The sequence below is a fragment of the Nannospalax galili genome, unplaced genomic scaffold (genome assembly GCF_000622305.1).
Source record: "Nannospalax galili isolate Female #2095 unplaced genomic scaffold, S.galili_v1.0 scaffold752, whole genome shotgun sequence".
In the NCBI taxonomy this organism is placed as follows: domain Eukaryota; kingdom Metazoa; phylum Chordata; class Mammalia; order Rodentia; family Spalacidae; genus Nannospalax; species Nannospalax galili.
In genome coordinates, this window is record NW_008333404.1 from 648122 (window position 1) to 671932 (window position 23811).

At 51.9% G+C, this 23811-nt stretch overlaps 2 protein-coding genes and 1 pseudogene across 13 annotated transcripts in view; 1 reads left to right on the forward strand and 2 right to left on the reverse strand.

The window, feature by feature from the left end:
- The window catches only part of Riiad1 (regulatory subunit of type II PKA R-subunit (RIIa) domain containing 1), a 17293-nt gene extending 14548 nt beyond the window's left edge, over positions 1-2745 (reverse strand). For 4 of the 5 annotated variants that reach the window (XM_029561154.1, XM_008828204.3, XM_029561153.1 and 1 more), the window contains exons 1-2: positions 2647-2745; positions 2081-2157 (exon numbers count right to left, since the gene is read on the reverse strand). In XM_029561154.1, coding sequence (XP_029417014.1) covers positions 2081-2157; positions 2647-2733 — 164 coding nt within the window. In that variant the 5' untranslated portion in view covers positions 2734-2745. Of the gene's footprint in view, positions 1-6; positions 85-2080; positions 2305-2646 lie in introns of those variants that run through there. The other variant, XM_029561155.1, reaches the window with a different exon arrangement.
- Positions 2746-5320: 2575 nt separating this feature from the next.
- LOC103730058 lies at positions 5321-5540 on the reverse strand (annotated as a pseudogene).
- Positions 5541-8890: 3350 nt separating this feature from the next.
- Celf3 (CUGBP Elav-like family member 3) lies at positions 8891-22998 on the forward strand. 8 transcript variants are annotated; one of them, XM_029561164.1, is made up of 14 exons: positions 8891-8969; positions 9722-9827; positions 10880-10962; positions 15798-15846; positions 16199-16327; positions 16421-16500; positions 17475-17618; positions 17750-17891; positions 18102-18251; positions 18635-18700; positions 19014-19163; positions 19428-19571; positions 20326-20461; positions 21985-22998. In XM_029561164.1, the coding sequence occupies exons 4-13, from the start codon at positions 15798-15800 to the stop codon at positions 20451-20453; spliced, it is 1182 nt and encodes a 393-aa protein (XP_029417024.1). In that variant the 5' UTR covers positions 8891-8969; positions 9722-9827; positions 10880-10962; the 3' UTR covers positions 20454-20461; positions 21985-22998. The 8 variants fall into 8 exon arrangements, 7 of the variants coding, with proteins under 7 accessions (XP_029417024.1, XP_008826433.1, XP_008826428.1 ...); XM_008828211.1 differs by having other exon boundaries at positions 16202-16327; XM_008828206.3 differs by having other exon boundaries at positions 8947-8969; positions 9512-9827; positions 21985-22986.
- The last annotated feature ends 813 nt before the right edge of the window (positions 22999-23811 follow it).

Below are 23811 nucleotides of genomic sequence, written 5' to 3' on the forward strand. Positions count from 1 at the left end.
ATATACATAAGAACCAGGGGGTTGACTCCTAAGTCAGCAACTTGAGGAATGTGCTTCATCTCTCCAAGCTTAACTTTTCTTTACCTGTAAAATGGAAACAATCATATCAGCTGGCTTAAAAAAAATAATAAGCTATTTTTTATAGAGTTGGTGGGCAGATCAGCAAGATGGTAGCAAGATGTCATACATGATGTGGATACTGGGGACACACACATGGAGCCGCCAGCTTGGAGCATTGACTGGTAACAGGAATGAAAATTGACAACACGATCACAATACAGCTTGGTGACTACTGATGTAGGGAAACAAAGCAGGCCCTGGAAGTGGGAGCCAGTATTATTATTTAGTGGTGCTGACTTAGCTGTAAGCCAAACGGAATTTGAGCTCACTCTGTTGTTCCCTTCCATTGTTGCTCCTTGATATTTTTTTCCCTCTGGTTCTCTGCCTGTCACCCTGTTAGATTTTTCTATTCATTTGGAAATAACTGTGTGGGAGAGGAAGGAACATGCCCTGGGATACACTGGAAATTTGGTTTTTGTTTGTTTATTGATTTTTGGCTATTTGAGAGAGGGTTTCACTCAGTCACCAGCATGACCTTGAACTCAACATGTGGCCACGGCTGACTTTGAACTCCAGCCTCTGCCTCTGAAACGATGGAAATACATGACTACCACTACACTTGGAAAATAGTATGCTTTTGCCACAAGAATTTTTTTTCTTTTCTGGTTTTTAGAGACAGGGTCTCATTAATGCAGTGCAGCCCCAAACATTAATATTTTTAAGAATTTACAGATAACTAAAGAAAGTTCATAGTGCCACAAATCCCAGAGTTAGAAATGGTTCAGTCTTAGGAACTTTCTAACATTTTAAGAAGTCCAAAGCTGGAGCTGGAGAGATGGCTCAGCAGTTAAGAGCACTGGCTGCTCTTGCAGAGGGTCTGGGTTTAGTTCCTAGCACCCACATGGTGGTAGCTAACAACTATCTGTATCTCTAGTTCCAGGTGATCCTACGTTCTCTTCTAGCCTCCATGGGTACTGTATGCATATGGTACACTTACATACATTCAGGCAAAACACTCATACACATAAGATAAAAATAAATAATTCAAAAAAACTTTTTAAAGAAAAAGAAGTCCAAAGCAACCTGGGGCTGGTGTGTGCCTATAGGCTTAACACTGGGGAGGTGGGGGCAGGAGGATCACAAGTTCAAGGCCAACCTAGGCTACATAGTAAGTTTGAGGCCACCTTGGGCTACATGAGACCCTGTCTAAATAAATAAATAGATAAATAAATAAATAAGTAAATAAATAAATAAATAAATAAACCAGTTTAAAGCCAAAGGAAATGGTTTGGGAGCTGGAGAGATGGCTTAGCGGTAAAGAGGACCCAAGGTCAGTTTCCAGCACCCACATGGTGGATAATAACCATATGTAACTTTGGTTCCAGGGGATCTGACACCCTTTTCTGGCCCCTGGGGGCATTGCACACACGAGTACACTTACATATATGAAGGCAAAACACTCGTACACATAAAATAAAAATAAATTTAATTTTTTAAAAAAGTGAATGGGCATGGTGGTGCATACCTTTAATCCTAGCACTTGAGACACAAAGGTAGACAGATCTCTGTGAGATTGAGGCCAGCCTGCTCTACATAACAAGTTCCAGGCTAGCTAGGGCTACAAGGAGACACCGTCAGGAAGGAAGGAAAAAGGAAGGAAGGAGGGAAGGAAGGAAAGAAGGAAGGAGGGAGGGAGGGAGGGAGGAAGGAAGGAAGGAAGGAAGGAAGGAAGTAAGGAAGGAAGGAAGGAAGGAAGGAAAAGGAAGGGATGGCCTGTCTATAGATTTCTGAAGCTGGAGAGAAGTGAGGGTCTCCTGGTTTTGGTGTTCTGGAGTTTCTTTGTTTTGTTCTAAGGTCACCATGTAGCTCTGACTGGCTTCAGACAGAAGATCCTCCCAGAGAGTTGCTATCAGAGAGTATCTAAAGAAAGAGGGGCACTTTTATTCATGTATTCGTCTTCTGTCAGCAAGATTTGGTACATTTTCCATTAGTGGCCCTGGCAGTCTGTCACACCACCTACCTGAAGAAACCGCTTATGAGCAGCTCCACTTCTTTGTGGGACCTTAGGTACTTTTCATTAGCAATCCGAGTCTGGATCTGGAGAGCAATAGCCGAGGGTCAAGGATCTGGGGAGACAGATCCAGGGTTCAACCCTCGAGGGCAGTGTGAAGTGGGGGGACAAGCCTGGTCTTTTCCTGGGGTGCTGGAAAGAGTCAGCTGTCAGCTTCGGCTTTCTTCCTCATCTTCCGGTTTCCCTTTGAGCCAGGCTGGTTTCTGTTTCTTTTTCCTTTTCAGGTAGTTTCAGTAGCCTAGGCTGGCCTGGAACTTGTTATGCAGCTGAAGCTGGCTTTGAACTCCTGATCCTCCTGCCTCCCCCTCCGAGTGCCAGTACAGGGAAGCGTGCCGCAACTGGGCACTGGTTTGTGATGGAGATGGGAAACCCGACCCTACCTGGCTCCTACACTTTCAAAGCGGGGCAGGCTGCGGGTGCTGGGTTCTCCCTGAGTCCTCGCCCCCACCCCGCCTCGGGACAGGCCCGGGAGCGTCACCTCGATGGAAACGGGTGAGGGATGCGGACCCACGCACCTTGAAGTCTCGAAGCTGCTCCAGTTTCTCCGGACTCAGTGTGTCCGGGTTGGGCCCCACCACCCCGTCGGGTAGCCTAGGCTCCATCTTCCTGCAGTCGTCTGGGCAACGGGTCGCGGAGTAGCGAGGCCCCGCCCCCTGCCCCTCCCGCCCCTGGACCCGCCCCGCAGCCCCAAGTCAGATTCTTTCTAGCGAGGCAGAATCCCACCGGGCGGACCAAGGCTGGGGCCACTCAGGGTTCCGAGTCTCTGGAAGGTAGCCTTTCTCAGATGGAGATTGTTTTCTGAACTTAATTGTGTATGAAATGAGCCTTTCTTCTTGACCCCACTCAACCTCAAATAGTGCATTTACTTAGCTAGGGCAAACCAGAGAAAGGCTTCCTAATGCAGGGTCTTCCAGAATCCAGTTCCCAGCTTGGGCGGAAGCTGTGCCTGCGGAAAGAAACCCAGGCTGCTTCTCTTTCCACTGGCCAGGAAACCAACCTCCCATCTGTCCTGTAGACAGACACTAGATTTTGAAGTCTTGGGTTCTTAAAACATGAAAGCACCCCAGAGCATGGCGGGAGCTGAGCTCTGCAAAGACAAGAGCGTTCCCAGGCTCAGAATGCTGAAACCCACCAACACCCTGGCAGAATTACCCCTCGTGGATTGACTTTCGAAGGTAGATAAATTTTCTCTTCACCCTGGGTTCCTCATAAATTCTAAATTATTTCTCTTTCTCGACTGAATATGGAAGGAGAAAGGGAATTGGCCGGCAAGATTTGTTCTTTTAGTATCAAATTAAGAAGGGTAAGTGAAACATAAAGCCAGCACTGAAAATAGCCTTCTGGAAAGCTTAGGAGTCTGTCAACACACACACACACACACACACACACACACACACACACCAACTTCTCCGCCCTCAAAGAAGGTGCCCAGCAGAGGGCTTCTGAGAGGCTGGAGGCAGAACACCCCAAAAGGTTTAAGGTTTGTGAAAAACTGCCCCCCCAAAGCAAGGAAATATGAGAAGCAGGCTCAACATTTGGCCTTGGAAGAGTGTCTCATGATCTGCAGGCCTTTCCTAGCAAGACAGAAAAGCAGTGGACCTATTGACAGTTCCCAAGTCAGGAAACAGGTAAATTAGGCAGAGGCTGGCTGTAAGCCTTTCCCAGAAGAGCCCCATCCGGGCTAGTAATCATTTGGATTGTTTATCTGTTTTTTTTAGGAGAATTAATAGTGAGAGGGAGATAACCTGCCATCTGTCAGAAGTGCTGTTTTTCCAGCAAGACCAGAGGTTACCCAAAGGTGATGGCTCCTGTTGGCTGAAGCCTGTCTCTAACCACCTTCACTGGGAGAAACTAAGGTGGAACCTCCAAGCCAGCGTGGCTGTCACAAGCCACTCAGGTCCTGAACACTTGAAATGTGACTGTGTTAGATATGTTGGAAATGTAAAATATGCTCCAGATCTTGAAGACATAACATAAGAAAAAAATGTAAAGTATCTCAGCAACTTTGTGTGCATTGCATATTAGTATTTTGAATATAGTAGGTTAAAATAAAATGTTTTACTCTGTGTGTGTGTGTGTGTGTGTGTGTGTGTGCATATGTTTGTGGAGGCAAGACAAGAGCTCAGCATCAGCTGTTAGTGTCACTTTCCACCTTATTCTTTTGTGGGTTTTTTTTCGGGGTCTCCCTGTAGCCCTGGCCCGGAACACACTATCTTCTACATAGACCATGCTGGCTATGTGAAATCCACCTGCTTCTGCCTCCTGAGTGCTGGAACTAAAGGCCTGTGCCCAGCTGTTTTCTTTTTTATAAAGACTTTATATATATATAATACATATATGTATGGTATATGTACCATATGTGTACCTGGCTCCTGCAGAGGCCAAAAGAGGGCATCAGATCCCCTGGAATTAGAGTTACAGACAGTTGTTAGCTGCCATGTAGGTGCTGGAAACAGAATCTGGGTCTTTTGCAAGAGCAGCCACTGAGTCATCTATCCAGGCCCCCCTACACACACTCTACTTTTTTTGAGACAAGGTCTCACTGTATAGCTCTGGCTGGCCTGGAATTCAGTATGTAGACTAAGGTGGCCTTGAACTCACAGAGATCTACCTACCTCTGCCTCCCAAGTGCTGGGATTAAAGGTGTGCACCACCCTGGCCCTACTATTTTTTGAGATAGAATCTCTGAATTTAGAGCTCACTGACTGGCTAAACTAATTGTCCAGTAAGCTTCTAGGATCTATCTGTCTGTGTCTACTTCCCCAGTGAAGGAATTATAGACAGCCATGGCATCCAACTTTTTGTGGGGGCGTTAAGGATTTTTTTTTTTTTTTTTTTTTTTTGGTCTTTTTGAGACAGGGTCTCCCTGTAGCCCCAGCTGTCCTGGAACTCACTATGTAGACCAGGCTGGCCTTGAAGTCACAGAGATCCACCTGCCTCTGCCTCCAGTGCTGGGATTAAAGGTGTGCACCACCACACCTGGCGAGGATTTTTAACTCAAGTCCTCAAGCTTGTGCAGTAAGCACTTTATCACTGAGCCTTTTTCCAAGCCCCATAAAATGATTTTTATTTTTCCAGTGGTTCAGATTTATTAAGGAAGGGCATGGAGGACTACTGGGAGCCCTTGGTGTCTGGGGGTAAGGCCTGGCATGTGCCTAGGTAGGTCGGAAGAGTTTTCACAACCTGGGTCTACTTGAAAGTGTGGCTCTCAGCTCCACCTTGCCCAAAACCTTTGGACCCAAACATGGCTTAGGAGCCCGGATAATTGCAGTAGGGCTTGCCTTCATGCTCAGCATGGCCCCTGGAGGTATCTTTCCACATTTCTCACACTTCAGGCAGGGCCAATACCCAGTGAGATCACTTGCTCAGTGAAGTACACCTCCTTATTGAATCTGGGGCACTTGGGCATGGTGGAGCCTGGTCTGGGATGAGCACAGCGGTGAAGAAGGAATAGACAATGGGATCCCATAAAATGATTTCACCAAACTAATTTCTCAAGCTGGATGTGGCAGTTTGCCTGTAATCCTAGCACATGGGAAGTAGAGGCAGGAGGATCAGGAGTTTATCCTCTGCTACACAGTGAGTTCCAGACCAGCCTGGGATACTCAAGACCCTGACCCAAATAAATAAACAAATAAATAATTTTTTAAAAGTCAGTAAACAAAGACCAGGCATGGAGGTGGAGGCAAGGGAGATCTCTGTGAGATCATGGCCAGCCTGGTCTACATAGATGAGTTCCAGGCCAGCTGGGGTTACAGGGAGACTCCATAGCAAAAACACCCAAAAAAGGTAAATAAACAGGCCAGACTTGGTGGCATACTTTGGTGGTTTAATCCCAGCATTTGGGAGGCAGAGGCTGGTGGATTGCTGTGAGATCCAGGCCAGTGTGGGATGATCTTTATAGTGAGTTCTAGGGCAGCTGGGGCTACAACAGTAAGACCCTGACTGGGGCTACAACAGTAAGACCCTGACTCAAACAAAACAAAGCAAAAAAGTCAGTAAACAGGCCAGTGAGATGAATTATTGGATTGAAAGTGCTTGCTACACAAACCTCACGACCTGAGTTAGATTCGCAGAACCTACATAAAGGTGGAAGTACAGGATCTACTGTGTTCTGACCTCCATATGTGTACCGTGGCATGTACTTTGCATATATGTACACATGCACAATAAGTAAATACATGTTAACAAGAAAAAAATTTTAATGGAGTAAGTCCATAAAGTTGTCTTCTGACCTCTATATGCAAGCCATGGTATATGTGCTCACACACATATAATAATAACAATAATAATGTATTTAAAGTCAGTAACCTTTTAATACAGGGCAGCTTAGTTCTGAATGAAAAGGAATAAAAAGAGTGAGCTTGGAGATGGTGGGCAGAAAAGTATCCTGGAGGAATTAAGCCTCCCATTCTGTGAGAGAAGCTTCCAGGGATGGGTCCCTGAGTCACAGGGCACATCCATCAGTCCCGTGTCGTTCTCCCTCCCTCCCAAGTCTTCACCTCACAGGGTGTCACAGTCACTCAGCCGGAATGTCTCATGAGAGTCCTCTCACTCTCAGATTGACAGTGCCAATTGGAACTGCAAACCAAGCAAAGGATTGGAAATACTTTGCTGTCTGCAGCTGTCTCCCCAATTACTGACTGGGAGGAGCAGTGAGAGGAGTTCATTGAAATTCATTTTTGTGAATGTTTAATATTTCAATTAATATGATTAGGCCCAAGCCTGAATGAGCAGCAGGGCGACAGATCTGCTGAGAAGACACAGAGTAATGAGATCAGCAGGCCCAGCCCATTGGGTCTTCCCTTCTCCAAGCTCACAGGGCGTGATCTGTTTAGCATCTCCATAAATACTGAGATCAGATTAGCAGGCAAGAAAGGAGCAGTGGGGGTGGGGCAGGTGAATGGAAAGTTACTGTGGAGAAAGACAGACTTGCACTTCCTGGCTCCATGGGACTACCAGCATATCCTGGCTACTCCCCACGGAGTCTCTACTACCTCCCCTATCTCACCCCATGTTAGGGCACTCTACTGGGAGGACCTGGGCATTTGTATGATGACGTGTACTCAAGTCTCCACATACACATTTACTCAAAGATACACAACCTGCCAGAATGTGGCTCCAGGCCTCAGAAACCCAGGTGGAAGAAGGCTGTGGTCAGTAGGGAATGGAGCAGTGGGAAACTGGAGTGAACACTGGAGAAGAAAGGGAATGCAAACGTTGTCTCTATTCCCACGAGGAATGCTGGGTGTGGGAGTTCAGTGCAGGGGCTCAGGACTCATCCTGCCCAGGCTGGAATCTCATCTAGGTATTTTTCTAGCTGTGTGACCTTAGGCAAGCTCGTTAACAACTCTGTGCCTTGGTTTCTTCATCTGTATTTGGAGATAATGGTATAATCCATATCATACTGGGGGAGGGGCCACACTGTACTGTTACTTCTGCTCCAGAAGAGGATCCAAGGTGTGATAACTCAGGAATGGGAGCCCCTGAGATGCAGCTGGAAATTTCAGAGACACGTGCACCACTGTGGAGACATCAGCCCCACCCTGGGAAGGAGAACAGAATAACAGGGAAGCAGGGTAAGAGTGGGGCACTGATGCAAAGCCAGGGCTGCCACCAATGAGATCTGATGTCAGCAGATGCTCCCTGTACTGAGCAGGTGCTGTGCGAGGGCCCCATGTACAGAGGGCTCAACATCCCCAGATCCTGGGCCTTACAGATCATGCTTAGAAGGTAACTGTTTTGGAGAGTAATGGCCCTTAGATGTATTTTCTGGATCCTCTGCCACCTGATTCATTTAGAGTGAGTTCCACCCAAGGAACCCAATTAAAGGAAGAAAAGGAAGGTGTGACTGGGCTACTCTACCCTAAACAGGAGCCTGACAGCCGTGATTTTTTTTTCCCCACAGAAGAGATCTGGAATCTACACTTGTCACAGGTTCTTTGCATGAAGTGTTTGTTAAGACCTAAGAGCAAGACACAGTGCTAGACATTGTGAACGGTGAAAGGCTGAATGCAACAGTGTCTCGGTCTTCAAGCATCTTACAAGTGAGAGTCGCTGCCTGCCCACTTCTGCCTCACTGCCCACTGCACTTATACACACAAACCTCCCAGAGGGAAGGAAGGGGGTGTCTGCAAATGCCAAAATCCTGTAGTTTGCTTTGCTTCCTTTTCTGGAAAAATATGCAGTTATCTTGCTACACTCATCCCAACTTGCTCCCTTCCCCACATTCCTTCTCCTTTTTCCTGTCTGGTTCCCTTTTGCTATTTCCCCCCAGACCCTGCAACTGCTTGACCACTTCCTCATTTACACCTCCCTCCTGCCCTTCAACCTCTCTCTCTCCCTCCCTCCCTCCCTCCCTCCCTCTCGTTTTCTTTTCCTTATTTCCTTCCTTGGGTCCTCACTCTAAGGCTCCCCCCAAACCAGGCTCTCCTCAACTCCCCACCCCCAGCTCCATCTCCTGGGTCTTCTCTTCCAGCACCGGGGACAGCTCCAGCCCCCGGAACAATGGACCCCACGTTAGGGCTCCTCTATAAATTCTCCACCTTAGTGCATTCCCCAACTCCTGACTGAGGAGTAAGGTAGGGGAAGGGTTGTTATCAACAGGACCAGCTGCTCTTCTGAGGCGAGAAGGGAGTCGGGGCGGATGGAGCTAGAAAGAGGGCGTGGCTCTCTTTTGGCTTGTGCGTCCCTCTCCAGGGTACAGAATTTGTATTCTACCCCTGAGACTGACATCACCGATGTCAGGGGAAAGGAGGTGGGAGTGGGGAGGGGGGTGTAGAGGGGGGAGGTTTTTGTTGAGGAGAGCACGGCCGGAGAGCAGAGCTCCGGGACCCAGGTGACCGGGAAAGCAGGCAGCCCTAGCGACGGGAGCAGCCGGCAGCAGCTCAGGCCGGGGGACGGGGTGGGGGTGGGAGGGGGGCCGAGGGAGGACCCGAAGGGGGGCAAGGCAGAAGGGACCCCCGAAGCCCTGTCGCCATCAGAGATCAAGCATCTGGCATCAGGGATCTTCAGACCCAGCAGAAGGATCAGCCACAGGAGAGGTGTCCTCTCTGGGGAAGCCAACGAGCGAGCCACCTGCCTCACATCAGAAGCAGGGACCCCCTCATGCGCTGCTGGCAACCATATCAGGCCCCTAGTCCCTGGTCCTCTCTGTTGCCCTCCTCTGGCCCTTTCCCCCTCTCTGTTGGCATCTCCACCCTGGATCCTGGCTCTTAGAGCTCCAGCTACCACTCAAACCCTCCTGGGCTTGGCCACCCTGACCCCCATCCTGGGCTATCTGCCATATCTCTGGGAGGGAGATCGTTTGTTTGGGCTATGCCCCCTGGTGGCATAACAGTGTCTGCCTGGACCCCTGACCCCCAGCCCTCAACTCCCCAGGCCTCCTTTGTGTGAAGAGCGGCTCCACTGCTCGGCAGTGTGGTTGGGGGCCAAAGGGAAAGCCGGTCCGGCTGGGCCCCGGCTCCCACCACCTGCCTCCTGGTTGGGCAGCTCCCCTAGCCTTTGGGCTTCTCCTTGCTCCCCCCCGGCCCCTCCTCCTGGGCCGCCCCAATGAAGGAGCCAGATGCCATCAAGCTATTTGTGGGGCAGATCCCGAGGCATCTGGAGGAAAAGGACCTGAAGCCCATCTTCGAGCAGTTTGGTCGGATCTTCGAGCTGACTGTCATCAAGGACAAGTACACCGGGCTGCACAAGGGTGAGGGGTCAGGCCAAGCTGGAGCAACCACACTGAGTGGGCTGGGAGGTAGGGAGGCTAGAGGAAGCTGGGCTGGAGGGATGGAGTGACTGGGAAGGGCTGATACAGTAGCAGAGTTCAGAGGCTGAGGACTGTGGATAGAGGAGCTGGCCTAGAACTCAGAGTGATGGAACTGGAGAATGGAGGGCCAAAGAGGACTTTGCATTCCAGAAGTGGAGGGTGTGTCCTGGGATAAACTCCAAAAGGGTCAGAAGTACAAGTTTTAGGGGAGAGAAACAGAGAGACAGAGAGAGAGAGATTGGGCAAGACTGGCAACACAAGTATGTAAGTAGCCCCAGATGACGTTGGGATGGCGGGTCAGATGCTCAACCTAGAAAGAGTAGAGAGCAGCCCAGGACTAGAGAGAGAACAGAGGACCGGAGCATGGAGGATGGAGACAGGACAAGGCTTGGGAAGTGTGGAGGACTTAGAAAGTTGAAATATGCCCGTGTCTCTTCAAGGCTGTCTGCAAAGCAGTGCCGGCTCCACAGTCAGCACTTGGAGAGCTCCAGGCACTAGGCCTGCAGGCCACACTCCGGATCCAGGCCACACAGATCCTGGCCTTCTCTGAGCCTGGAGAAAGCACTTCCACCTAATCACTCTTCCTCTCCCTTCTCTGTGCACTTTCCACATCAGGGAGACATGAGGAGATGGGAAAAAATGTGGAAATGGCAAATATGGAAGAGGAGAGGGTGATGATAGCCAAGATGGAGGGAGGAGAAAAGGGGAAAGAAGGAAGCAGCGAGAAGGAGAACCACACTCCTGAGATGTTTGGGCATCACAACCCTCAATATCCCCAGCCCTGTCTCTCAATTGCTCAACGTTCACTACCAGGACTCTGCCCCACCTCTGGGGCAGAATTTCTTCTCCTCCCAGATGCCTCCCCAACCCAGTAGGTAGAAGGTTGCAATAAGGGAAGAAACTCCCCAGTCCCATCTCCTGGGGGAGCCCCTTAGGGAGAGGAGACCAGGGACTCACCCCTACCCTGTCTCTCTGCCTCTGTGCCTCCTCAGGATGTGCCTTCCTGACATACTGTGCCCGCGATTCAGCCCTGAAGGCCCAGAGTGCCCTGCACGAACAGAAGACGCTTCCAGGGGTGAGTCCTGGGCTCTGCAAGGTCAGGGAGCTGAGGGCAACCTTAAAAGTGGCAGGGGGTCTGACCCCCCCCAGGACACTGAGCCAATTTCTACCTCCTGTCATCACCAGGAGTCCCTCTCCCTAGCGTAACTCTTTCTTGCTGTAGACTCACGCATTTCTCTTGAAGGAAAAGAACAGTTGGCAGAGTAAGCTTGACCTTTGAGAGAAGCAGATGCACCCCTCCCCCACTCCCCAATGTGTCCCCAGGCCATGCTAAGGGGAGGTGTGATGAGCAGACTGGACACCTGTGTCAGAGGGGAGCAAGAGGTACCAAGGCACTCTTTTGTGGCACTGGCTGGGTGACTGGGAGGTGGGGGAGGGGTGATACTGCCCTGAGGACAGGCAGCTGGGCCTGCTGGACTGTCATCTCTGTGCTGGTTTCTGAGATCACACAGGCTCCCCTCCTGTCTCCCAGGAAGCACTCCAAAACAGAGCCATGGGGCATCAGAGCAGAGCAGGGTCCAGGCTGCACATGAGCCTGGGGGCAGCAAGCAAGGGCAGGCTGACATCATTGTGGACGATCTGGCTTGACCCCACCAAGTGTGCCCAGGGAGGCAGGGGTGGCTATGAGGTGGCCTCCATCCCACAGGTCACATTTCTTTGTTTCTTCTTCTCAGTCAGCCTTGCAGATGTCCCAAGCCTGGGCTGGCAACTGAGGACAGACATAAAGAATCAGACAGCCTCCTAGTCTCTTTGGCTATCTATCTGCTTTTGTTTTCTCTCAGACTGTGAATCCCAGGAAGCCCTCCCTGAGACCTGGATTCCCCCAAATGCCTTCAGCAAACCTTTGCTCAGCACTGTCTGGGACTGGAGAAATCTGTCCCAGCCTCTACTCCTTCCCCACATGAGGAGAGAACTGTGCTGACCATCCATCTCCTCCTGGGAGGAAACAGACCAAACAGATGGGGTGTGGATCTAAGAAAATTAGGTCTGCTTCTAACACTCCAACTTCAAATGCTTTGGATGTCCTCCCTTGCCTTCCCTTAACACCCATCCCAGCCAGCAAGAACAGCTATAGCCTGGAGGGGAGGGCCAGTGTGTGGATATGGACTGGCTTAGGGATCCAGGGTGAGCACATGCTCATGCATGCACGCATGTGAGCATCTGCCAGGCCAAATTAGCAGCATTTATAAGCCTGGTCCCCACTGAATCCTAACTTCTTTTCTTTTCTGGAGGCCCCTCACAAATCAGGTTTTCACTTCCATGGCTGCTGGGTTTTCCCATTCATCTCGGAGCCCTGGAGGGGGACACAGAAAAGGAGACTAGGGTAGGGACTGAGGTGACAGAGTCTGGGATGGGCATGAGCCCTAAGGGGGCACAGTGCCAGCTGGGAACATTTCCCCTATGCCTGTCCCCTCCAGCTGCCTATTCAGCTCAGCCCTTCCAGAGGACAGAGGGGGCTGAAGGGGGAAGGGCTCTCTGGTAATGATTCTCTCAGTCTGCTCCAGACCTCCCAGGTGACACTGAGTTCCCACAGTGGCCCTTGCTACAGTTGACAGAATCCAGAGAGACTGATAAAAGTTTTCAGTAGGAAATGAGGGGTTTCATTCTCCCAGGGGGAGCCCCATACTAGGAAGTTAAGGAAGCAGACCCAAAGCAGTCAAGGAGAACAGATACCTGTAACCAAACTTTGCCTTTGTACCCCACCAAGTCTTTTCTCCTGCCACTTGCCCCTTGGGAGTATGTGCTCATGTATGTGATGTGATGTGATGTGATGTGTGTGTGTGTGTGTGTGTGTGTGTGTGTGTGTGTGTGTGTGTATGTGTTTCTACGCTGTGTCAGCTGTTAGGAAGCTCTCCTATTGCAAGTTCTATTTTAACAAGTACACTCAGCCTGGTCTTTGCTCCCGTTTTTTGTCATCCCAGAGTCTAGAAGGTGTGCTACATTATTAGGTGATATTTCAAGTTGGCCTATGGATATTGAACCCACATTTCCTCTTTGCTCTGCTGAGTTTCCAGAGATGCTTCTGTCCCTGGATCAGTCCCATGAGCAGGGTGTGGCCTCTTGGGGTTGGTTATGAGGGCTCCTCTGGCTGGCTTATCCTTCTCCATGTGCTCTAGATCAAACTCCCACTTTGGAGATGGACATTCCCATCAGCCTGCAGCAGGGAGGGTAGGCTGTGGGAACAGGTGTGGAGCCAGGAGTGGCAGGGCTTCAGGCCTACACCCACATGAGTATTGGATTTTGTCCTGCATGGTGGCACACACTTTAATCATGGCACTTGGGAGGTAGAGGCAGGTGGATCTCCGAGTTTCAGGCCAGCCTGATCTACATGGCAAGTTCTGGGCCAGCCAGAGCTACATAGTGAGACCCTGTCTTTAGAAATTAAAAGAAAAAAAAAAGTACTGGGTTTGTGGGAGAGGGCCCTTTTGGAGGGGGGGGTCTTGGCTGTTAGTGAGAAATGGACTTGAAACAGTTGTCTGGTTGGTGAAAGCAGATCTTCCATCCCCAGCTGGGGTATAAATAGCCCCTTCTTCTTTGGGAGGCCCTTGGGAGGGCTTATCACCTGGTGGGTGGTAGCTAGGGAAGAGGCTCCTACCTAGTTGCCAGGTAAACACAGCACAGCTGGACTCAGGGGAGGGGGCAGGTGTGCCCAGGTGAGCTAACAAAGCTGAGCTTCCCACAGGAAGGGCCAGGTCAGGAAGGGGGAGGCTGGGAAATGGGCACTGGGGACACTGAGGGAGCCAGCTGTGAGGGTGTGGGGGAACTTCTGTCCACAAGGCCCATGCTCTGGTCTGTGTGCTGTGTGTCTTTGTGAGAAGGCACACCGGCTGTGGGTATTTATTGATATGCTATTTTTGTGCTGGAAGCCTGTGCAGGGCGGGCACCACATCCTTTCCCTCCCAGGTTTCCCATTTCTGAGAAAGCAGCAACACCTCAGAGACTTGTGGGAAAGGGGTTAGTACCAATCATAAGAATCCTGTGACCCCAGTTCTGACTCTACATCTTGTGGGGTGCGTGTGCTTGGTTGCTGAGGTGTCTGTGAGGGAATTTCCTGTTTTGGCTACAGTACAGAAGAGGAGGTGAATGGCCATGAGTCCCTGGCCTTCAGGCCTTACACACACACACACACACACACACACACACACGCAGACACACATGCACATATATGCACACTCCTAAGGAGATTGAACCTTGGATAGGATAATCCCAGATTGGTGGGAGATAGATAAAGCCGAGGGCAGATTGGTGGGAGGATTTATGTGATTGTGACCCTCCTTCCCCTACCAGCTGCTCACAGATCCAGAGATCTGGGGGAGGGGAGGCTGGGGAAGGAGTGTCAAGGCGGTGAGGCTTTGATGTGATCCAGGGCCAGGAAAACTTGGTTGGCAGTCCAGCAGGGAGCAAGGGGGACTTCATTTCTGTACGTCTCTGCATTTTGATGCCACACAAGGTGTCCAGATGCCAGTGCCCCAGAGCAGAGGAGAACCTAACTGGAGACCACCTGATTCACCTTCTTGTTTTACACATGAGGAAGTTGAAGCTCAGAGGAAAAGAATGACTTAGCCAAGGTCTCACAGCAGTGAGAGGCAGGGCTTCTTGAACCTAGGTCTCCTCTCAGTCCAGGGCCTTTCCTTAGGGTGCTCTTAGCTCTGTTCTCAGAATGTAAATGGATGGCTCATCTGCCTTTTGGTCACAGGAACTGAGACTGCCCCCCCAATTGAATGAGTGAGGGGACGGGGTGTGGACCCAGCAAAGTCCTCCATAGGCAGATATGCTCAGAGGCTGAATGCTGAGTCCTTCTCCCCCTCCCGTAACTCCGATGCTCCCCATCTTAGTTAAGGAAACAACCTGTGGGAGTCATTTCCAATCCTCTCACCAAACAAGACATGGAGAGTGGAGCTAGGAATTTCTTCATTCCCACTTAAGACTGAACAAAGGGCAGTACTGTGGGTGTCAGAGGACCCCGAAGTCAGAAAGACTTGCAAAGAAGCAGGGTAGCTCTGCTCCTTCAGTGCTGGCTCAGCCTTCCAGACACCAAGGATTGGCTTGACAGGAGGAAGGCAGGAGAGGGACTTGTTCGGCATACCTTCCTCCAGGACCAGGAAGCTTTCCTGGACCCCTCCCCCACCTCCCAGCCCCCACCCATTCCTCCACCCCCAGCATACCCCTTTCCCACCCCTCTCCCCAGTCCTTCTCTGGGTGTGTAGAGCAGCAGAAGTGATGACGTCACCACGGTCGCCAGGGCGACGGGGACGGATAAATCAGGCTGAGTGGGCGGTTGCCATGGTGCGCATTCTTCCGTTGCCACGGAGACTGGGCATCTGCTCCCTTTGTGCTGCCCGAGTGCCTTCCCCCTGGGGTCAAGGGGTGTAGGGGACCAGAGAGAGAGGCAGACACACCTCCAGTGGTCACAAGGAAGTCTGGGCCTCTGTGGGGGTCTTCTCAGTCTAGAGCCTTCCTTGGGTTTCTCCATGGGGTGGCCTCTGATGCTCCTACTTTACAGGATGGAGGTGATTGGCTGAATAACCCCTCTGTTGTGCTCCGACTCAGGACCGGGTTCTAGGGGCAAGCCTCTCTCCTCTAAGGAGGGCAGCGCCTGTCCATGGCCCAGGCATTTCTAGGCCAACCTGAGCCTGGAGCTGCACCCCATGAGCATCTTCCTCCATAGCCCCTCTCTCCACCGCCTCTAATCACCTCAGGTCTTAATCCTAGACAAGACTGGCCTGCCCCTTCCTCCTCATCAACTCTGAAGGCTGGGGCAACTTTGCCTGCATCTGAGGGCTGCTCCCTCAGATGAGGGCTCTTAGGTGTTCAGAGGACATAGCAGCTACCTTCTTTTCTCTCCTATAGATGAACAGGCCGATCCAAGTCAAGCCAGCAGACAGCGAGAGTCGAGGAGGTAGGTTCTATACCTTTGGCTTCAGTCTCTCCCATCCTACCCCAGGCCTAGGGCTTGGAGGAGCTGAAGGGCAGCCGTTCTTGAGGAAGGATGTCTAATAATTCAGAAGAGTCCTCTGCCAAGGTTGGGAATAGGAGTGATTCAGCGTAGTGTCAGGGGGTGAGATCTGGCCCATTGTAGAGATGGCAAAACTGAGGTCAAGTAGAATGCAAGTCCTTCAGAGCCGAGTACTTCCTGTTGTTCCCCAGGATGGGGGAAGTAGTGACCGGAGCAATAGGGATGAGTGGAAGGGAGGGGCTGGGAGAGTGGCCAGGAAGCTCTGAACATGCCCCTCCTACGCCCTACCCGCCAGAAGACCGGAAGCTCTTTGTGGGGATGCTAGGGAAGCAGCAGACAGATGAGGACGTCCGGAAGATGTTCGAACCATTTGGGACCATAGACGAGTGCACTGTGCTCCGGGGGCCAGATGGTACCAGCAAAGGTAGCCCTCCCACCCACCCTCTCCCCACCGGTCCCCAAGGGTGCCTTCATGGTGGGCACTCACCCCTCTCCTCCTCCACCCTGACCACTCTAGGCTGTGCCTTTGTGAAGTTCCAGACTCATGCTGAGGCCCAGGCAGCCATCAACACCCTTCACAGCAGCCGGACCCTGCCGGTGAGCCCCATTCCCTTCCTCCCTTGCCTCTCCTTCCCAGTGGCCCACTCACCAGGCCCTGGCACAGAGCAGGAGTCCACTCAGGACAGGACTTTAAGTATATATATTTAAAGTTCCTACAGAAGAACCAAACAGCTTTCCCCGGGCCTACTCCATCTTCAGTCCAAATGCCCCCACTTTCCTTTCTGCCCTCCACTCTTCATCTCCCATGTCTTCTCTTCCTCTCCCACCTCATTATCTGGGGTATCAGGACTCTTGTCCTCTCCCACCTCATTATCTGGGGTATCAGGACTCTTGCTTAGAGGCCCTGTATGGCCCATTGAGTCTGCTGCCCCTGAGTGTTAGCTGAACGCACTCTGGAATTCCTAGCTGGAACTAAACTTACTGGCTCCAAAGGATGCACAGATGTCTCCTACAACTCGAAGTTCTCTAGCAGAGACAGGCATTGTCCAGGAAGAAGACTCAGTATCAGACAGTGAACTGCATCAGCTGATCCCAGGCCCCTTGAGCTCTGAGAGTCTAGGATTCTATGACAATCCTTGCAAAGGTTCCAAGTTGGATTTTTTTTTTTTTTTTGCTCAGGCTGGTATTAATGTGAGGCAGCATCCACTGAGCATACCGTGAGGCCTGGGGTGTGGGGCCAGAGTCATTTCAGGGAGATGGGGCAGCTACAAGGTGAGATTAACATTTGCTGTGGTTGATGCACTGAGATTGCCAGTGCAAAGTCCTCTCAGAGCTGCCCCTCCTTTGCCACAGGCCTTTCAGTTTTAGAGTGCTTCCCTTCATTCTTAACTCTCTCCAGCCTTTTTCACATCCTAGGGCAGGGATTAGGACCTCCCCATTTGGAACAGGCAAACTAGTGGCTGTGCTCCCAAAGAGGCCAGGCCATAATGATAGGACTGAGGCCAGGTGCCCAGGACCCTGGGGATCAGATGCTGACTCTTGCTGTGCCCTCGTATTGGGCCCATGCCCAGGGTGCCTCATCCAGTCTGGTGGTGAAGTTTGCTGACACAGAGAAGGAGCGAGGTCTCCGCCGGATGCAGCAGGTGGCCACCCAGCTGGGCATGTTTAGCCCCATTGCCCTCCAGTTTGGAGCCTACAGCGCCTACACCCAGGCCGTAAGCATGCTCCCAGTGCTGGACCTATTCATCTCCATGTCCCTTGGGGTCCACCCTTCAGCACCAAAGCATGAGGTTGGGAGGGAGACACGGGCATGCAAGGGGGCCACTCTCCTCTCCCACTCCTCCAGCTGATGCAGCAGCAAGCGGCCCTGGTAGCAGCTCACAGTGCCTACCTCAGTCCTATGGCCACCATGGCTGCTGTGCAAATGCAGCACATGGCTGCCATCAATGCCAATGGCCTCATCGCCACCCCCATCACCCCATCCTCAGGTAAGGCCTATTCAAGGCAGTCTGGGTTAGGTACAACCAGGACTGGGCAGGGGACTTCAGTGCGATGGCAGTAAGGGAAGCAGTGGGATCCAGAAGGGGCTCAGGGTCAGAGTGGCCTGCTGTCTCCCCTCTGCCTTCAGACTTGCTGACTGGCTCTCTGCTGCATCTGTGTGTGTCCTTGCTCTGTCTCTGCCATTTTCTCCTCCCTAGGAACCAGCACGCCCCCTGCCATTGCTGCCACGCCCGTCTCTGCCATTCCTGCTGCCCTGGGTGTCAACGGCTACAGCCCAGTGCCCACCCAGCCTACCGGGCAGCCTGCCCCCGATGCTCTCTATCCCAACGGGGTTCACCCTTATCCAGGTGGGGCTCTCTGCCTGCCCATCTCGCCTTGTAAAGCCATCCAGGCCACTGTTCCCATTACCAGCAGCCATGGCACACCTTCCCTTTCCAGCCTCAGGCAGTGCTCAAAGTGCTTTTTTCTTGCTCTGTCTTCCTGGGCCGAGATGCTCCTTTGTTTCTTGGCTTGAGCAGCTGAGGATTATAGAAAGGTAAAGTCACTTGGCCTGGATGGCAAGTCAGTCAGACTTGTCTTTCCAACACTGGGCTCTTCACCTTCTTCCATATATATATCGCCCCCTCTCCTTTTACCTCCATCCCAGATGAGGCTTTGCCTGCTGAGAGAGGTGTTGGTGGGGTTCCCATTGTGTCCGAGGCCCACTCAAGGTTTGTGATGCTCTCCCCAGCCCAGAGCCCTGCGGCCCCTGTGGACCCCCTCCAGCAGGCCTACGCAGGGATGCAGCACTACACAGGTGAGGCACCCTGGCCCAGGCCTCTGCCCAGGTGGGAGTGATGGCATGAGGTAAAGAGGGCCAGAAACCAGATCTAAGTTTCTGGGCTCTCTGCCAACCACATCCTTAGGCTTTCCTGACAAGGCAAACTGTACCTGTGAGAATGGATGTTGGGGGGAAGTGGGAAGCACACCCAGGGGGCAGTCTGAGGTGGCTCCTTCCAGTTAACCTCTCAGGCTCATGGATTCCATTGGCTTGGGCTAGGGAGGGAGACAAGGCTGCCTGGAAGGAGTCAAGGGAACCCCATTGGCTCTCTCTGTTCTCCCCACCCCAGCAGCCTACCCTGCAGCCTACAGCCTGGTTGCCCCTGCCTTCCCGCAGCCACCAACCCTGGTTGCCCAGCAGCCCCCGCCCCCACCACAACAGCAGCAGCAGCAGCAACAGCAGCAGCAGCAACAGCAGCAGCAGCAACAGCAGCGAGAAGGTGCCAGCCTGGGGTGGGGTCCTCATAGCTGCGTGCCTGCAGGGATAGGAACACCCTTATTATGGGCATGGGTACTCAAGATCGCTGTGCCAAGCTCAGCTCTGGCCCCATGTGTGGGAATGAAAGGAGTGGTGAGCCCTGGCCCACACTGCCGGGGGCCAGGATTGGCAGATGCTCCCCCAGCGGCTTTCCCTGGCATCTCTGCTGCTACGGTCTGCACTTGCCAGTCACTGAGCTCTTCCTCCTGTCTCTGCTGCCACCCAGGCCCTGATGGCTGCAACATCTTCATCTACCATCTGCCCCAGGAGTTCACGGACTCAGAGATCCTCCAGATGTTTGTCCCCTTTGGCCATGTCATCTCAGCCAAAGTCTTTGTTGACCGGGCCACCAATCAGAGCAAATGTTTTGGTAAGAATATGCTGATCCAAAAGACAGAGTATGGACATTTTGTGTGGACTCCATATTAGAACAAAGTCTGACATGTTTGAAGGCATTTAGGGTCTCCGTGAACTCAGTATTTGCAACCCAGAGTGTCCAAGGCCATGAGAGCACCATTTCTAACACACCCATCGTTCCATACGGTTGACATCCAGGCCCATCTCTTCTGCAGAAAGCGACAGCTTCATCCTTGTCCTTACGAACCAGCTTTGGGGCTAGAGATGAGCTCAGCGATCTGAATGCATGTTGGGCCGCATGAGACCCTGGGATTCATCTCTAGCACAAAAACAAAGCAAACAAACAAAAAAGCCAGCCAAATCCACTTCATGAGGTGGTCTGGGGATACTGGGTTTCAAAAGGACATAGGTTTTAGTTATTTTCACATCTGTGGAAACCTGCTTCAGGGCCTTACTTCAAAAGCCATTGAGGATTTTCAAAAGGCAGGTCCAGAGAATTTCCAGGCTGAGGAAGGGGCTGCCCTGAACAGAACGCTAGAAAGCGTGGCCTAGTTTGTGTGAATGGCTGGACTGGACTCACTCATTAAATCCATCATCAAAAAATTCTTTTTGAATGCCTACTATGTGCCAGGCAGTTTTCTAGGTGCTTTATAGATGCTTCAAGGAAGTAGGGAGGTGCTGGGAAATCAAACAACAGGTCCTGGCCCTATGGCAGGACATCGAGGTAGGGCCAGACTGGGCCGGGCCTTATGCCCCTCTCACCTCAGGCTTTGTGAGTTTCGACAATCCGGCCAGTGCCCAGGCTGCCATCCAGGCCATGAACGGTTTCCAGATTGGCATGAAGCGCCTCAAAGTCCAGCTAAAGCGGCCTAAGGATGCAAACCGGCCCTACTAGGGCTTCAGGTGGGTGCTATTCTTGCCCTGTGCCCTCCTCTCCAGGCTCTACACAATGCTGACAGGGCCCTCAAGCCGGGGCCCCCACCCTTCTACCACCCTCAGGGGTACTTACCCTCACCCCCAGTGCTGGGCATGAGAACTAGGATCTGGGGAGTGCCTTCAACTGTTGTTTAATCAATCATGTCTTCCTTACACACATGCTCATGTGCACATATACACACAAAGCGATCCCAGAAAGAGCCAAGTCTGTATCTGTGTCTGCTCCCAGATTTTCCACAATATCTGGTCTTCTTTGTCTGGTCAGTGTCTGTGTGTCTGTCTTTCTTTCTGGTTTTCCTTTGGGTTGGATGGCATTAAAAAGAGTAAATTTGGGAGCCAGCAGGCTGGTTTAGAGTACCAGAGGGTCCTAGAGTTATGTGGCTTTGGAATCTGTTCTCCCGAGAAGTGGAGACACACTAGTTCCTGGTTGCCCTGGACTTTGGGTGCTTTTCTTACTTAGCAATGGAACCAGGGCAGGAGAGCACAGCACAGATGGGTGTGGGTGTTGGCTTATCTTAGTGGAGGAAGTGGAATACCACATTGCCCATAAATTTTGCTCAGCAGGGCCCCTCATCCCCAGTACAGGCCACCATCCTAACCTCAGGGCCTCAGATCTGTGAGCCTGGCTACTTTTGAGTTGCTTAATCTCCTTTGGACCAAACCTTGAAAAATCACAACCCAAGAACAATACCCACATTTCTGTTTCTCCCCTTTCCCCCCAATCCTGGCTGCTTAACTCCCCCCACCCTGGGGGCCCCCAGCCCAGGGCCCGTGTCCATTGTCGGCTGAAGCCCCCATCCCCGGACCCCTGCTCCGGGCCCCTGTAAGTTGCATGGAACGAGCGTGTTGTCTTTGGAGCCGATTGTTTGTTATCTGGGGAGGGGCTGTGGAGGGAAGCGCCCTCCAGCCCAGGGTCAGGGTCGGGGGCAGCTCGCGGGATGTGCTTGGTCAACAGTGTTGGTGACTGTGGTCTGTGTTTTGTGCATTTCTCTCTTGCTTTCTTTGTTCCTTTCCAATAAGGAATGAGAGCACTACCTAATGGCTGGGAGTGGTCTCACTCCATGAGACTCCATCCCTAAGCCCCTCCTGGGTCACCCCAGCCTCTGCGGATGCTCCCCCTCTCCAGGTGTCTGTCTCCGCCATGCACCCCCCCTTCTGGTCACCTCTGCCTGCCTGTCTTGCTTCTTTGCCTCTCCCCCATCTAGGTCTCTGACTCCACCTTCCAGTCTATTTTTGACTCTTTCCTTCCTAATACCCTTTAATTTCTATACTGTTCATTCCCTCTTCCTTCCTCTATCCCTGCCCTATGCTTTCACAGCTGGGGGGTGGGTACCAGATGGTTCTGTTGGGACAAGCCTTTCTGATGGCCTGCCTTAATCAGGCAGCCCTGTTATATATCATCACCCACCCTGTCACCTCCCCTTCCCCAGAGCCTGTGACCAGTACTGGCCATCTTCCCTGTGCTTCACCCCTATTTCCTTCCTTCACAGGTCTGGAGATACCAGAGGAAGGGGCACTTCACACCCTCTTCCCATGACTGGCCCCTGGCCTCTCTGCACATCGGCCCTGAGCCTTGATTGGGCTCTAGGGCAAAAGCTGCTTCATGGTCCTGGGGGCCAGGACCTGGCTCACCTCCACCACCTTGCCTCTCTGAAGGGCCATGGCTTTGCTTCCCTGGCTCCAAGAGCGTGTTTCCTCCCAGGTGCCCTTTTGGCCTTTGTGAGGGAGCAAGGAATGGGCTTGAAGGTTCTGGGGGATCTGCCTTCTGCTAGGGCTCCTGAGATGGGCCTCCATGCCCACTGTTCGCACTTGTCTCCCCAGTGGGCCTGTCACAGTTGTACAGACCCAGGAGGACAGTGGGGCCTCCTCTCCCCCAGCGCCCTTACCCCAGCCTCTTCCCCGCAGTTGGGGCTTCTCAGAAGCTGGATTTCACATTCCCTCCACCCTCAGCTAGAGGTAGGATATCCCTGGACCCTGGGGCTCCCAGCCCTAAAACTCACTGCCTCCCCCAAAGCCCCCCTCCACGGAGGGTGTGGGGGCCCCTGAGGGCTGCCTCTCTGCCAGTCACAGAGACCCTCCTTTTATGAGGAAAAGACCTTCCCCTGAACCCCTAAAAATGTTTACAGTCTCTGCTGGCTCCTCTGTGTAAATACCATGACTACCAGGGTGTGACCCAGCCCACCCAGCCAGACGCTGCCATCTCTCTTTCTGGGAGTTTAGACAATGTTGCCCTTGGATTTTTTTCTTTTTTGATTTCTCCCTTTGCTTTGGGGGTAATTGGGTATTTGGGAGGAGGGGTGTAGGGAGGGCTAAATGGGTTTATTACCTGATCATTTTCTTTAGGAAGAGGCTAGGGAAAAGAAAATGGGGTGGGGGTGGGAATGATAAAGGGGAGATGGGGAGTCAGTTTCTGACGGTTCTCTACACTTCACTTATTTATTTATTGCATTTTAAAAGAGTTGGTCTTTTCTGTCTAAATAAAGAAAAAAGTTTAAAAGCATCAATTAAGAGTCTTGAAAGGTTGAGGGTAGAGGGTTGTTCACACTGCGGGAAGGGGAGGGAGGGAGGTAAAAAGAATGAAACTTGGGAAACAAAACAATCAGGGAAGGTCAAGCACTGGCTGTGTCCAGGCCTGGCTCGGGGCTTCTTGATCCTATCTCAGTCATCTTTGTTCTGTAATTAGGCACGGGGCTGGTCAGCAGGTCTCTCCCATGTCCAGCCCATCCCTCTGAAAGCTGGGGACTTGCAGTCTCAATTTTGACCTCCACTTCTGCACTGGACCAGTGGGGACACTGGACCAGTGGGGACACTGGGAGCTGGTGGCAACACGACTGTTGGTCTGCATGACTCTGTGTTGGCCCTTTAATGTTTATTTTTTTCATTTAATTCTCCAACCACCCTCTGGGGCAGGATATAATCTTACAGACAGGGAAAATGGGGTTTTAAAGGTTAAGTCACTTACCGAGCCACAAAGCCAGGAAGCGAAAGTCATGGAAATTGAGTCCACTTAGACTCCAGAGCCATAATGCTGTCTTCTCACCTGTTCTTATCTGAGGCAGAGATCCCTGGTCGCATCAAGCAGGTTGTGCAGCAGCACCCCACTGGGCAGAATGTGGACTATGTAAGCCCAATGGTCTCAATTCTTAGATTCTTTTCTATGAACTGCTATGGACGGGGCTCACAAGGATCACATAGGTGTAGTCTCATTTTACTGTGCAGGGCCCACTTGCTTGTAGGTAGAACTGCTGTGCCAGCCCTTTTCCTTTTTGTCTTTTTGAGACAGGGTCTCCCTATAGCCCCAGCTGGCCTGGAACTCT

Bases quoted from the DNA above. Each gene is read 5' to 3' on its own strand.
- Celf3 (XM_008828206.3), top strand. From the start codon at position 9,683: ATGAAGGAGCCAGATGCCATCAAGCTATTTGTGGGGCAGATCCCGAGG. The intron at 16,328-16,420 runs GTAGCCCTCCCA...TGACCACTCTAG, and splicing joins GCCAGATGGTACCAGCAAAG to GCTGTGCCTTTGTGAAGTTC. The intron at 19,164-19,427 runs GTGCCAGCCTGG...GCTGCCACCCAG, and splicing joins GCAGCAACAGCAGCGAGAAG to GCCCTGATGGCTGCAACATC.